The sequence below is a fragment of the Eurypyga helias genome, unplaced genomic scaffold (assembly GCF_000690775.1).
Source record: "Eurypyga helias isolate BGI_N326 unplaced genomic scaffold, ASM69077v1 scaffold45597, whole genome shotgun sequence".
In the NCBI taxonomy this organism is placed as follows: Eukaryota; Metazoa; Chordata; class Aves; order Eurypygiformes; family Eurypygidae; genus Eurypyga; species Eurypyga helias.
Genome location: NW_010260868.1, coordinates 1 through 13,493, shown reverse-complemented (window position 1 = coordinate 13,493; position 13,493 = coordinate 1). Strand labels below are relative to the sequence as shown.

Below are 13,493 nucleotides of genomic sequence, written 5' to 3'. Positions count from 1 at the left end.
GGGCCGCCTGGCCCCTCCCTGCCGCGTGCGGCTATGGCGCCTGGGCTTTGTGGCTTTAGTTCCTCAGAGCAAGCCAACGGGGCTTATACCCGGTATTTGTTAATAATAAACTGCCCCCCCCCGCCCAGCACCTCAGTAAGAGACGTGTTAGTACCTCAAGAGTCTCTTTAGACTTCACGTGGCACAAAACCCCAATAGCAGTTTCACAATCAGTTTCTCAATTGCAGAGATTTATTTGGGCCAGATCCTGGCACTAGCGACTCAACTAAATGAAGCCTTAGGCCCTGGGGACTGTGCTTTAACCTTGTTTTTTATCTATGGAAACATGATCAGTAGGTAAGGAAGTGTAAGTAAAGCTTTAATTACAGGATATTCTGTAATAAAAGGTAAGGAAGCAGGACAGACAAAACCAGTTAAAGCTGCTTGCAAAGCATAGAAGTCTTTGACAGTTCCATGGGCAGAGTGATTTCCGTAATTTAGTTTTCCATGTTGGAAAAAGAATTTTCACTTTGTAAACGCCCAGGTTTAAAAAAAAAAAAAAAAAGGCAGCCTAAGGCTGACTCCATACAGTCTCAGTCACTGTCTACAGCAGCAGAACTGGCCCAACACAGATGCCCTGGTCAGCACGCAAACCACGACACGCAGCGGTTACATCCTCCACAACACAGAACCAGAAGTGCCTGCCAAGACCGTGTCCTGACTGCGACATGCTCAGTCCTGTGTTACTCCTTGTAGTAACAGGTGGGTGCTTGGACTTGCTCATCAGCCATCATGGGGGTTCTCTGAAGAAAACAGTGCAGCAGTACACTTAAAAGTTTAGTTTTTGTTAGATGCAGAGAGCATGTCCCTTCTGCAAATGGAAGATCCTAACTAGCTATAAGGACCAAGGTCTGTTTAACACAGAAGCATTAGCTGAGCATTCAAGACTGAAGTTAGAGTCGACATTAACTCTGCATACTGAAGATACAGAAACCACCAGCTTCTGAACAGGAAAAATTTCATGATGTTCCGCTCTGACAGTTCACTCCATGAACAGACTAACAGAATATTTCAGAATTCCGGTCTCCGGCCTGGAACATCATCATGTTCTACAATTAGTTTCCAGCCTAAAGCCTATAAATAAAGAACAACTCTAACTTATTTAATTAGTTTAATAAGTCTACCATATTACAGGCTAATGCAAACCAGCATTAGAACAGCACACAGTAATTAGTGTATCAGATCTCACATAAGGGAGATGACTTACCATGAATAATCCCAATAACTAAAGACCTTAAACTTAGGTATTTCAACAAAACTCCTAAAAATGGATACAGGTTTAAACTTAGTGTGCACCTTACTAGGTGTTTTCAGTTTTTAAAACTAAGTGTTGCAGTACTAGACATTGTCCTATCAGAATGCTAATATTATTGTCTGTTTTCTTTAACTAAAGGACTGTGTAATTCTAAAGAATCTATAGGACTCGCGAGAGTAAACCAAGAGTTATTAGCAATATACTACAATCAAAATACAGTAAGTGTTAAATCTAGTCCTTACATCAATGTATAATGAATCATATTTAACAAAAACTTACTTAACATGAAGATACTGATGTTTGTAAGTACTATAACAAACCAGATTTACCACAACTCTGAAAACATAGAAACATTTAAACTTCTAAGTTCAGTGACTCAGACAGTCAATTTTCATCTTAAGCCATCCATCCAAGTTTTAGATAGTTCCTCCTCTCTCAAAGCTGCTAAAAACACCCTCCCCCCCAACTCTCCTTAAGAAGGACCCCATCCTCAACTCCCATGTAGCATTAATGGTACTTTTTACTCTTCTACTTCAGAACTTGTTTCTTTGAACACACTGCTCTGTTTGTGGATAAGTGGAGTGGCTTTTGATTCCAATTCTCCCAGCTGCTCAGACAAAGAGACACATGGATCTTGATCTCTGACAGTATCCAACGCCTTGCACATCTTCTCCCGAATGCGTTGAGAATACCGCAAAGGGGTAACGAGTTTCAGGTCTTTAGCACTGGAGTCATCTGCCTCATTGTACATCTTCACCCTTGGGGAAAAAAAAAAATCCTTAAAAACACAGGCACACCACCTTTTGAATTACCCCTGGAGCATTTAGCAGAAACAGCAAGTCACAATGCCTATTCAACCCTTTGCCATTCCCATAGCTAAAGGAAACAGGGCAACAGGCCCTTTCCCATTAATACAGTTAAAACCAGACATACAACTCTTTTCTTGGGCAAAATATTTTAATCTGGAAAACCTCCTGAAAAGCATTTCTAAAGGAATGTTTACTCCCAACTCCATTGGGGGGGAAATTGTTCTTCCTGCTGTGAAGGATAGCAGACTGCTGAGTTCAGCTTCATTAGGTTTCAAAGCTGACCACAACTTTCCTATTTTAGAAGAAAACTTGAAGAAAAAAAGAAGAATTTAAAAGGTTGCCTCTTTTTCCTAAGATTTTTGCTTCAAAATACAATTGAGGCCACTGGCCTGTACAGATTTTGTTCACTTCAGTATTGTATGACATAACCACATCTACATTTGAAGAGGGGAGGACTGGAAACACCTACTTTCTCTTTACCCAGCTCAGTGTAGAACTACTACTGCCACATGGGCTGTAGGAGGGGGATCTTAAACCTGGATTTTACATCCCTGCCTCAAAGAGGTTTGGTTAGTGAAACATTCAAAAAGCAAAGCAGCTTGAGTAAATACAGAAATCTATTTAGAGAAACTTCCTTCTGAAAGAGGAGGAAGCAATCCTAAGAAACTAAGTTCTTGAGAGGTTTTAACTAGGTGTTCACAGATTCAGTGTCTCCCTGTTTCAATAGGACAAATGTGACTGTTGTGCCAGACACCACAAACCTTCTGTAGTTACCTGAAGTAATCTTACCTTCCCAAGCATGGTGTGGTAGGTAGATTGCATCCCATTAAATAAGATGTGTCATCCTCATTCTCAAGAGAATTGACTGCTTGGGGTATATCTTTTACCCTGTCTTCATTCTGCTCTTCTGTTTCACATTTTCCTTTCTTTTTTGTATGTTTTTTAGTTTTGTGCTTCTTACTCTTTTTTGGCAAGATCTCTTCTCTTGGTTTCAAGTCTAAATCCATTTCTTCTTTTTTGACCACTTCGCTGCTAGTCTCTGCGTTCTTGTCATCACTCTCTGCCTTTTGGTCACCATCAGAGCCAAGATCCTTGAAGGCCTCCTGAACCTCCTCTGCAGATGAAATTGGTTCCTTGCTGACTTCCACTACCTCACTTAAATGAGCTTCTCTCACAGTTGCCTCTAAAACTGAAGCATTGAAGTACAGCTGTGATCAGTTACAACTAAAGAGAAGTTAAGATTTGAGAAGTCTTTCTAAAATATGAAAAGCTTTAAATGAGAAAGTTAAGTACGCCTTGAGTCTGAGCCACTGCAATTTCAGTTACAAGCAATTTTAGTCACCTTCAAGAACACGCACCCTGAGAAATCATGCTAAATACAACTCAAAAAGTCATTTCTTCCTTCCCAAACAAGTACTTCAGTCACTTTCTGTGATCAAATATTTGTCAAGTATGATATTGAATGAGAATTTATATGGCTACTTTGCTTCTGCCGTTAATTGGCATTATGCCAGAACACAGCTGTGCACCTGCTAGCAAAGGAGCTTGTGTCAGAGGCAACTGACTTTTACCTCACAAGAATGCTATTTTTGATTATCAGGCTAAAATAGTTGGACAACACTGCTTTAATGGAGTTTAAGTAGGAACTTGGATGAAAGCATCTGCACTCCTCATTTTAAGTGTTAGTTTAGTCAAGGTTGTTTTCAAAGACAATTGAATACAAAACTATCACGGAGAAGTTTCCACTAACAGAATTCAATACAGGCACAAACTGTTTAAATAATTAGCTTGTATTGCCTGTCAAGACAGACATCTAACAAGAACAAAGTACTCAGACTTACCATCCTCAGACTTAAAAAGGCTTTCAGTGTTTTTCATAATACGTAGTAGTGTGTGCCGTAGTTCATCTTTAGGCTGGAAAGAAGTTGTATTGTTTTAGAAAAACAACTCCAAAATTAATCATCATTTCAGCTTCTTTAGTATAAGTTACAGGGAAAGTGGTACAGACCACATGATGTTCACATTACAAATCCTTTATTTAATGCCATTCAGACATAAGTCAGAACACAAGTGAGCCTCATAGTTGGTGCACTAAGGCTGTATTTGATGTCCTGAAATCTTGCTGATATTAAAATTAAGTTCTATTTTGGATTTCTAGTGATACTAGAAGTCTCAATCCTTAATTTAGTGTAGGCATAACATCGTATGACATTCTGATGATCTTACACCTTTCTTCTGGAAAGTAGTATCTACAGTGATTACAGAGCAAACCAGATCCATTTTTTTTGTTCAAGTAGGTCACATGGCTTTCTTTCTACTAGAAAAGGATTTATTAAAATCAGAAGTAGCTGTATTTTGTGTACACCATACTTTCATGCCTTTATGTTTGTTAGTCTCAAACTTCAGGACAAGCTCCTCACCTTTGCTCCTGCCAAAATGGCCTCCTCATAGACAGCAATAAGCTTTTCAAGAGGGCCCATCTGTTCAAGGCGTATACAGCAGATCCAATACTTTGCAAGATTTTTAACCCCAGGAACGGTCCGTGTCAGATCTTCCAACATAGCACGCACTTCATCGCCTCGACATCCCTAAAGTCAACACAGGAGTAGATTTAAATGCAGTGAACATTTTGAGGTGCTGTATTTTATCTGGTTTTGACCTAGAAAGCAAGTATTTTTAGTTTCTTTAGAGTAACCCTGAAACTTAAAGATGGCAAGTATTTCTAAGACTGAACTATGAACTCGAGCAGAATTGTCATTCGTCTGTTCTTCCAGGTGAGAGTTATTTATGCAGTGTTGTAAGTGGAAGGGATAGTAGAACACAGACATCTTCAGAACTACCTAAACCAGACTTCTTCAGAAGTCCAGGCAAGTTTCTGCAAATGCAGACTTGTTTTAGATAAGTTACTTCACAAGTACTCTCATGACACTGCCGCTTTTCTACTTTATTATGCTACTATTAATTGTCTAATCTTAATGGATAATTCAGTAAGTTAGTGCAGCTTAGTGAGAACTAATTTCTTCAGGCATTGGCAAAAAGCTACGTTACTGCTTAACTTTGGGAGCAATTAGTCCCCAGCATCTGATTCACCGGTCCAGCATACCCACAGGACTTGCATGATTAGAACTTGGTAGGCAAGGGCCTGAATACCTGTTCAGTTAACTGCAGACATTCTGCCAGAGTCTTGTTGACCTTCTCATCCTGTAATACATGATCTAAAGAATCACGAGAAGAGAATTCTTGTTCTTCACTTTTAGACTGGGGTGCCACAAGCAGAGCCATAGGAGGCCTCCTCATCACTTTTCCTCTAGATGCCTTCCATTCATCCAGGCGAGCTCTGCATTTAAGAATATCGTTAGCTGAAGCGATAGATGGCTTATCGTTTTTTTACATTGACTAACACCAACTAGGCTAAGTCATACAAAGACATACTTTCCAGATAAGCCTCAAGTCCTCTCCCTTTAATCCTAAAAGAACACAGCTGCCATTTAGACCTGCATAGAAGTTTCAGAACCATGCATACCACTATCTACTTTACATATCTGTCAGGTCAGAGCACTTTAATCTCTCCCTTTCCAGCAGTAACAAGAGGCTTAGGCTACAGACCCTTTTATCAGGAGGGTAAAAATGCTTCTGATTTATTCTTCAGCCACGCCACCTCTTTCTTAATGCCACTTCAAACCAGACGAGAAATCCTCTCTAAAGGCAAAGCATGAAGCTCAGCCCAGAACACCGCACAGCTTTTAGTATCTGAAGCTCGTGCATGAGTGTAATTCAATCTTCATTTCATTTAAACCCTAAACCCTCTAGACCACCAATTTTTAGTAAGTGTGACTTTATCCAAGGGGGTCTACCAAGAATCACAGAATCATTAAGTTTGGAAAAGTCCTATAAGATCCTCCAGTCCAACCATCAACCCAACACTACCATACCCACTAGACCATGGCCTCAAGTGCCATGTCCACACGTTCCTTGAACACCTCCAGGGATGGTGACTCCACCACCAAGAATAGCAAATAACTTTAAGATTATGAACCTTCACCCTATCGTCTAAGCTGCATTCACCAAGTGGGAACGTATTTCATTGAAAAGTGCTTTCCTATGGTCCACAAATACGCTCATCTCTCTATTCATCCTTCATCATTAAGCTTTTTTTGTTTAAAGCAGTGGCATGCACGTGCAATTCACTTACAGGATGATCTGTCATGCTTAAGGCTGTCACAACAGAATTAAAAAAAAAAACCAGAGAGCTTGAGCAATACACATTTTCTATTTATAACTGCACAGGACAAGCTGTAAGCCTGAAGAGCTGCGGCAATTAGTCTGAATTCTGACTTATCAGTATCAAGTCTACAGTTTTTAGTCTGCTGCCCTTTGGAATCAAGTTCAAACACTGAGTTCTCTTATTTTTCAGCATATCTACAGCAAGAAACAGATCAAAATAGATAATCCTGGAAAGAAGGTCTAAACACGTTCCAGCATCAAGCTATGACAGTGAGGAATTCAGTTACCTTCTCTCTTCTGCCAGTTCTTTTGCCAGAACAGATTTTCTGTTGCCACTAGTTTTAGAATTCTGTCCTGACTTTGTACCAGGAACAACAAAAATTGGTTTTCCTGGAGCTTCTGGTCTTGCATCTTCACAAAAAACTGGTCGTTTCTTCACTCCTACTACTCTGTAGTCAGAATTGGTAGAAGCAGCCTTCAGCGGCTGCGGTCCCCTTCCGTCAATCATTTTTTTGACCGTGACTTTCTTTAGCGCCACAGCAAACGTTGGTTGCCATTTCTTCAGATCGGGCTGTGAGTTAATAGCAGCTTCGTTGGGTGGTTTGCTCTGGAATGGGAGGGCGCCATTTGGTTTTACAGAATTAGGGTTCTTGGTGACTTTGACGGTGTTCAGAACATCACTACAGCTTTTCATGGACAAAGAACTCACTGATGGCTTGGTGGCAGAAGGAAAAAGCTTCTTGTCTGGCAAAGAACTCTTTTCCCCCTCGTTTTTTGGTGCTTTTCGGAAGGAGTTTATCTTGGATTGGATAACTCTGCCACGATATGTACCAGGCACTGGTTTCTTTGGTAGGCTAATACTTGAATTTTGTTTTTCTGCAATCAATTGCTTCTCTTTTATGCTTTTTATTTGCAAAAAGGACTTGCTAAGTGACACGTGCTGAGATTTTATTTCAGTAACTTCATCCTTGAAAGCATGATTTTCAGGATTATAGTTTGTCCCTGACACAGAATTTGTCAGTGTGACTGTGGAAGAGTTTATAACAACATTTTTTTCTGAGGTTTTGCTTGATTGGTCCCATGACAGTTCGTTAGTGTTCTCTTTATTTTCCTGAAATCAAAAGCACATCCATGGAGATGTTAGATATACATTAAACACCACTTTAAAAGTATCTGCAGAAGTAGTGTGTATGTACTGAGTAGATTATTTGTCCACTATTATTGCAGAATTCACAATTAAAAAAAAAAAATCAAGTAAGCCTTGTTTAAAACCTGGCCTGGAAGTTAGAAGGCCTAACCTAAGGGGTACTCTCTGCTTATAACAACAAAACTCTTAGAGCAATTGTAGGCTTTTAACTGCCAAATTGACCTAAGAACAGTCAAAATAGAAATTGCTTTAAGCTGTATACAGTCAAAAAGTGTCTCAGTTTGCATAACCCCATCACTTAGCAGCACCATTCCCCCGTTTCATGTGGCCAGCCTACTAACACAAGGTTAGTAACTAAAGCCTTTAATCAGGGCACTGAGCTATAGGATGCCGTAGTTAGGAATGGACGTGAGTTTTATACAGCCTTACTACATCCTGAAACTCTCAGTCACATTCTCCTCATGGCACCTGGGCTAGGGTCATGTAAAGTGGGACCTAGTCTCTTCCTCCAAAGATGTTCTACAGCAACTAATTCCACATTGTCCAAGCAGCAGCTTACGGAAGAGTGAAAGATCCAAAGGCAGTGGGAGGGGGAAAAAAAAAAAAAAAAGAGTGTGAATAACACATGGAAATCTGCAAAAGCTGATACTCTTCTCCTTTAAGGAAGATGCCCTCAAACTGTAAGAAAGCTACACTACACCTCATTTCCTGGTCTGTCTTTCAGGCTTAGAAGTTAGATTTGACCAAGCCAGAAACTAGAGCTTGAGGTACAAGGGCTGTTATTTCAGGGAGCTATGCAGTTTAGCTCAACTTTAAAATCATGAAAGACATTAACACAGGACAAACTGTCTCCCTTGAGGAAATTAAAAAAAAAACCCCAAACACACACCAAAAAACCCACCACCTTTGTTCTTGCTTTCAGACTTTCCCCCTCCCCCATCAACTCTGAGTTTTGAAGTTTCAAGGTTTTTGCTTTCCATTTCAAACAACCCCTTGTCGTCTCTCAAATCTTTTGGAACCCAGACTCAAAACTATCTAACACACACAGGTTTTGTGTCTATTTTTTTCCTCACCTGTCCCCAAGAACAGGTCTGGATAAGAATCTGTATTTTGCTATTTCTAAGCAGCACAACCATGTGCATCTTACCTATGGAAAAGTGACACAAAATGATACAGGGAAAACATTCCCTTGAACTCTGATTAGGTATTAGCCTCTACTTCGGATTACATGTTTTACCAGCATCGCAACTGAAAGCCCACACACATTCAACAGTTAATTTTATTAGTTGTTTGGGGTTTTTTTCCCCCCAAGTAAAAATAGAATAATTTTCTACTCTGGCAGAAGACCTTGCTCAGGTTTTAACTAACTTCCCCAATGACTGACAATACATTTAAAAGTTCTGAGAGTCTCAAGAATAGAGGTTAGAATTTAATCATTATCTCAGCAACAATGGTATCCTCATTTAACCCCATCTCCAGTCAGGTAAAAATTGAATATCAATACAATCCATTTCATACAATAACACAACAGCTCTCCAAAAAGCATATAATGAACAGTCACTGAATAATGTTGCAACAAACTGCACCGGCAAGCTTCTCACGCTCTGAAAGTCATATAAATTCAATACAGTTTATGCGGAATTTTGTAACCACAGAACAATGCTATCAGCATTTGAGTATCAGACAAAAACTTACCATTTCTGGCTTTGAAGATGTTGAGAGCTGTATTTTATCTTGCAGTTTATTTCTAGTTGCTCTCCTGGTTTTGCTACTACTAAAAAAAAAAAGAAAGAGATGACATTTTAAATCATTCAGCAACCTAACCGAGAAACATATTTCTGGATAAGTTCACATGGTCCAGGTGGCAGTCCGAATTCACGCTGAAGCATTTCTGTTCAGCTTGTACTTTCTTCAGAAAGAATCAATGGCTGAGCAGCCACTGCCTAGGGCCCAGCTGCAAACCATCCCTTCTTACACCATGAAGGGCTGGCTAACAGAGGAGAAAACAGCTGGTGCCATTCTCATGGTTAAGGATGAGCACCAACCTGTCTGGCACAATGTATCAGCTACAGAAGGCCAAGTTTCTAAATGCTGCAGTTGAGGGAGAAGGAGGAGCAGCACAAGGAGTTGAAGCTCAGCTACTGCAATCATCTGAGGCGAGTCTGAACAAGGATATGTGGTTCCTACCACACTGGCAGGTTCCAAAACCTGCACTCAGGCACCAGAGCTGGCATCAGACTACCCAGTGAATAACAAAACCACCAAGACCAGTACTGTCTCCTAGCAACTATGAAAATATATTTACAGCTAAGAAGAAAAACATCTCAGTTTAAAGTTACAAATCCAAATTCTTCCTCAAATACTTCATGGTGCATTGTATGAAATGTGGCAATATTGCACGTGACTGAAAATTAGTATTCCAGTTAGCAACTGGTATCTTTGCATCAGATTATCTTCTAGGAGCCAGCTAAGTTGAAAGTGAAGGTACATTAGTGAAAATAAAGATAAATCACAACTTTAAAATGGTGCAGAAGGCAGCCTGCATCATGCTACTGCCTCCACATCACCGATGACAGAACACACAAGTTAACGGAACTGATCAGAAGTCATAGTCATTTAGGTTGCAAAAGACCTTTAACATCATTGAGTCCAACTGTAAACCTAACACTGCTGAGTCCACCACTACACCATGTGCATAAATGCCACACCTACACATCTTTTAAATCTTTTCAGGGATGGTGACTCAACCACTTCCCTGGGCAGCCCATTCCAGTGCCTAACAACCCTTTTGGTGACAAAATTTTTCCTAATATCCAATCTAAACCTCCCCTGGGGCAACTTGAGGCCGTTTCCTCTTTTCCTGTCACTTGGGAGAAGAGACCCAACTTGCTCCAACCTCCTTTCAGGTAGTCAGTGTGGAACAGTGATAGCTTCACAAAAGGGAAATATCTGCAAACTGGAAGCATGTCATATCCACACACACAATGCCTCTAAACAGTGAGTTAACTGAAGATTATGAAAAGCCCTGGAATTTAATAGCCAGAGAAGAAACTGAAAGCAAGGAAAAGTAGATCAAGTGCTAAATTAAGAGTATTGGTACAATGAAAGCAGTTGGCACTGATTTTCTAACACAACATAGCTTTCTGTAACACAAAAGCACTTGCCTTTTCTGCCGCACAGAAAAGTCTTTGGCATATTATTCTTGTCATTTATGTGCATTTTAGATTCACAGGTCCTTGGTCAGTTAGATCTGTACTAGCTAATAGTTCTGTGCTACTGAACAAGGGACCATGCCACCTCAAGAATACAGAATGGCAAGCAAGACTTCCCGTTTCAATGGGAACAAATTTCAGGCTGAAATTTACCATTAAAAAAAACCAACATTGCTACACCACAAACACCAGTTAAAGCTAGGACCCTCTGTACTCCTTCACACACCTGTTTAATAAATAAGCAACAGAGGTTTCTATAAAAAGACTTACACTAAAACTTCCTGCTGTTGTCTAAAGTTTGGGCATTTAAATACAAGTCAATAAGAAGCAGCACTAATTGATGATAGGTGCCCACGTTCTGTTTACAGAACATTACGTCTACCTGCTGGCCATCCCACAGGCAGGGCTTTATTACAGTCTATTTGCTTTTAGCAGAATATAGTGAATTAGTAACTACAAAACCACAGTGAAGCTAGATCAAGTGAATTGTGAACACACGCAGCATAGCCTGAGTAGAAAGAAGGGAAAACACATTACTTGCAGAAGGAAGGTTAGAGGCAAACAGCAAAGTGGTATCCGAAATAAGAGGACTGCCGTGAAGGTATCCCACCCGGTCTCTAGTTGAGCAGATAATATACTTCATGAATTGCATCTATTATGCACTTAGTTAACAAAAACCTTTAGTATCTGCTGATGATAAAAGGACTTTATGAAGTCCACGTGGTCACCAGTCTCATTGCATGGCCTCACCTTCTGGCTAGCATCCTCTGCAAGAACCACTGTTTGCCTCTTTCCCACCAACCATGGATCTTTCTAAAGGAATGTAAACCATAGCAGAAATACTACCTGATCGATGCCTGGTTTTCTTTAATGGGCACACCAGAGAAGGTCTTTTTTCTTGATAGATACTCTTCTACTTTTTGTCGTCTTTGTTCTAGTGGGTTTATAAAAAAAAAAAGCTTATTAAATTCTCAGCTAAAATAGTAATGACAAACTTCGACCCTTAGAAAAAAAGAAATGCAATTAGAAAAGCATCAAGACTTTCTAAAACAAAGTCTTTAGTTGAATATTCACATCTTAATGTCCTACACATTCATTACTTCAAAAAGGCTTTATTCAAGGGGTGGTTGTACGTAATTTCGCAGCTATACAAGGTGGCTGTTTTGCTGCACTGTGCTAAATGAAACATGATTTTGTGATGGGAAGAAGCCAGGCTTGCTCTTTTACCTTCTGGCTGCCTGTCCAGTATTTCACATAGATACTGTTGGTTCTGCAAGCACGCTTTTAGTTTGTGAGTTTAGTTAGTGAGGGAAGTATGGCACGTTTGAAAAACGCCATGCGCATGAACCCAACTGGCCACCTGTAAAAGCATTTGCTTCTCTTATGTTGTCATCTGAGCATCTGCACAAATGTTGGACCAACGGTAGGGTTAATAACAGCACAAGACGATCCCGAAAAGGTCTTAAGCCAGCTGTCACTGTCTTAATACAGAAAGTCATTCCACACATGGAACAATTAACCATGTTTTCACTAGTTGACCACAGACCAGAGATTCTCATCCTTCCTAAGACTACATTGTTGTTCTTTTCCAAAGACCTTTCCTTATCCCTGTACATAGCTAGTGACCTTGGCTTACTGGAAGCAGCTGCAGTAAGATGGTCCTGCCACCCACAGCAAGCTCAAACATCCACACAGCCAGTTCAGACAGTTAAGATTCCAGGTCTCAACTGTTTCAAATACATTGGGATGTGAGAGCAAGAAGTTAAAGTTTGACTCAGAACAATTCCTTTATGGCATTCAGGAACTCATGGCATTGCACCACCCTCTATCATAGAATCACAGAATGGTTTGGGTTGGAAGGGACCTTAAAGACCATCTAGTTCCAACCCCCCTGCCATGGGCAGGGACCCCTTCCACTAGACAGGTTCATTCAGCAGTGGAAGTCTTCAATGAACTCACACATAAAACCCAACTTCAGCCCCTCCTAGGCAGGCACAAGTCCCCTTCTGAATCTCTTCGCACATGTTCGTTCTTATTTTGTCTTGCCCACTGTTCTTGATTCACACTTTAGAAATCTCCGCAAGGTCCACCATCACGTTCCCTCAACACTGATATATTTCTGCACTACTGAAGTACAGACTATAGAAATTGATAAAAGATTATTGCCTTTGGGAACCTGAATGTTAATCCTGAAAAGAATTAAACACTTGATTGCACACCTTCCGTGGTAAAAAGTTCCCAGGGAATTGGGTAGTTACCCTCAGAATCTCCTTCTAGTATAGGAGACCAGAAAAAGGCAAGTTCTTCCTCACACACTGACACACCAAAGCCTTAAACACACAGCCAGCAGAGTAGCTCGAGACTCAGGCTTAATGCAGTGCTGCCTTTTATTTATAGAATCACAGAATGGTTTGGGTTGGAAGGGACCTTAAAGACCATCTAGTTCCAACCCCCCTGCCATGGGCAGGGACACCTTCCACTAGACCAGGTTGCTCAAAGCCTCATCCAGCCTGGCCTTGAACACTCCCAGGGATGGGGCATCCACAGCTTCTCTGGGCATTTGGAATATAGTTCTTGTTCTGCATAGCTGCCCAGGCACCGGCTGAAGGAAGCCCGAGGGCAGCGTACAGCACCTCCTTCTGCAGAGGTGCACCAGCTAGGACACCAGAAGGGTTCCTGCCCGGCGAAGCCAAACTGGTCAGAAAGCAGTACACAGAGGAGTGCGGGTCTGGACAGAGGACTAGGTTGCTTCAATAGGATGCTCCCAAGTTAAGGCGTGCCTTTGGGCACGAAGGCAGCCTCTCGCG

The 13,493-nt window shown here is 40.8% G+C and overlaps 1 protein-coding gene across 1 annotated transcript; it reads right to left on the bottom strand.

The window, feature by feature from the left end:
• Positions 1 to 1,814: 1,814 nt before the first annotated feature.
• CKAP2 (cytoskeleton associated protein 2) lies at positions 1,815 to 11,620 on the bottom strand (the record flags this gene model as incomplete). Its single annotated transcript, XM_010155158.1, has 8 exons — positions 1,815 to 2,052; positions 2,893 to 3,286; positions 3,945 to 4,017; positions 4,524 to 4,691; positions 5,254 to 5,440; positions 6,615 to 7,438; positions 9,170 to 9,245; positions 11,533 to 11,620. Coding segments are annotated over 8 exons (2,048 nt in total), but the record flags the coding sequence as incomplete, so codon positions are not given.
• Between the last annotated feature and the right edge of the window lie 1,873 nt (positions 11,621 to 13,493).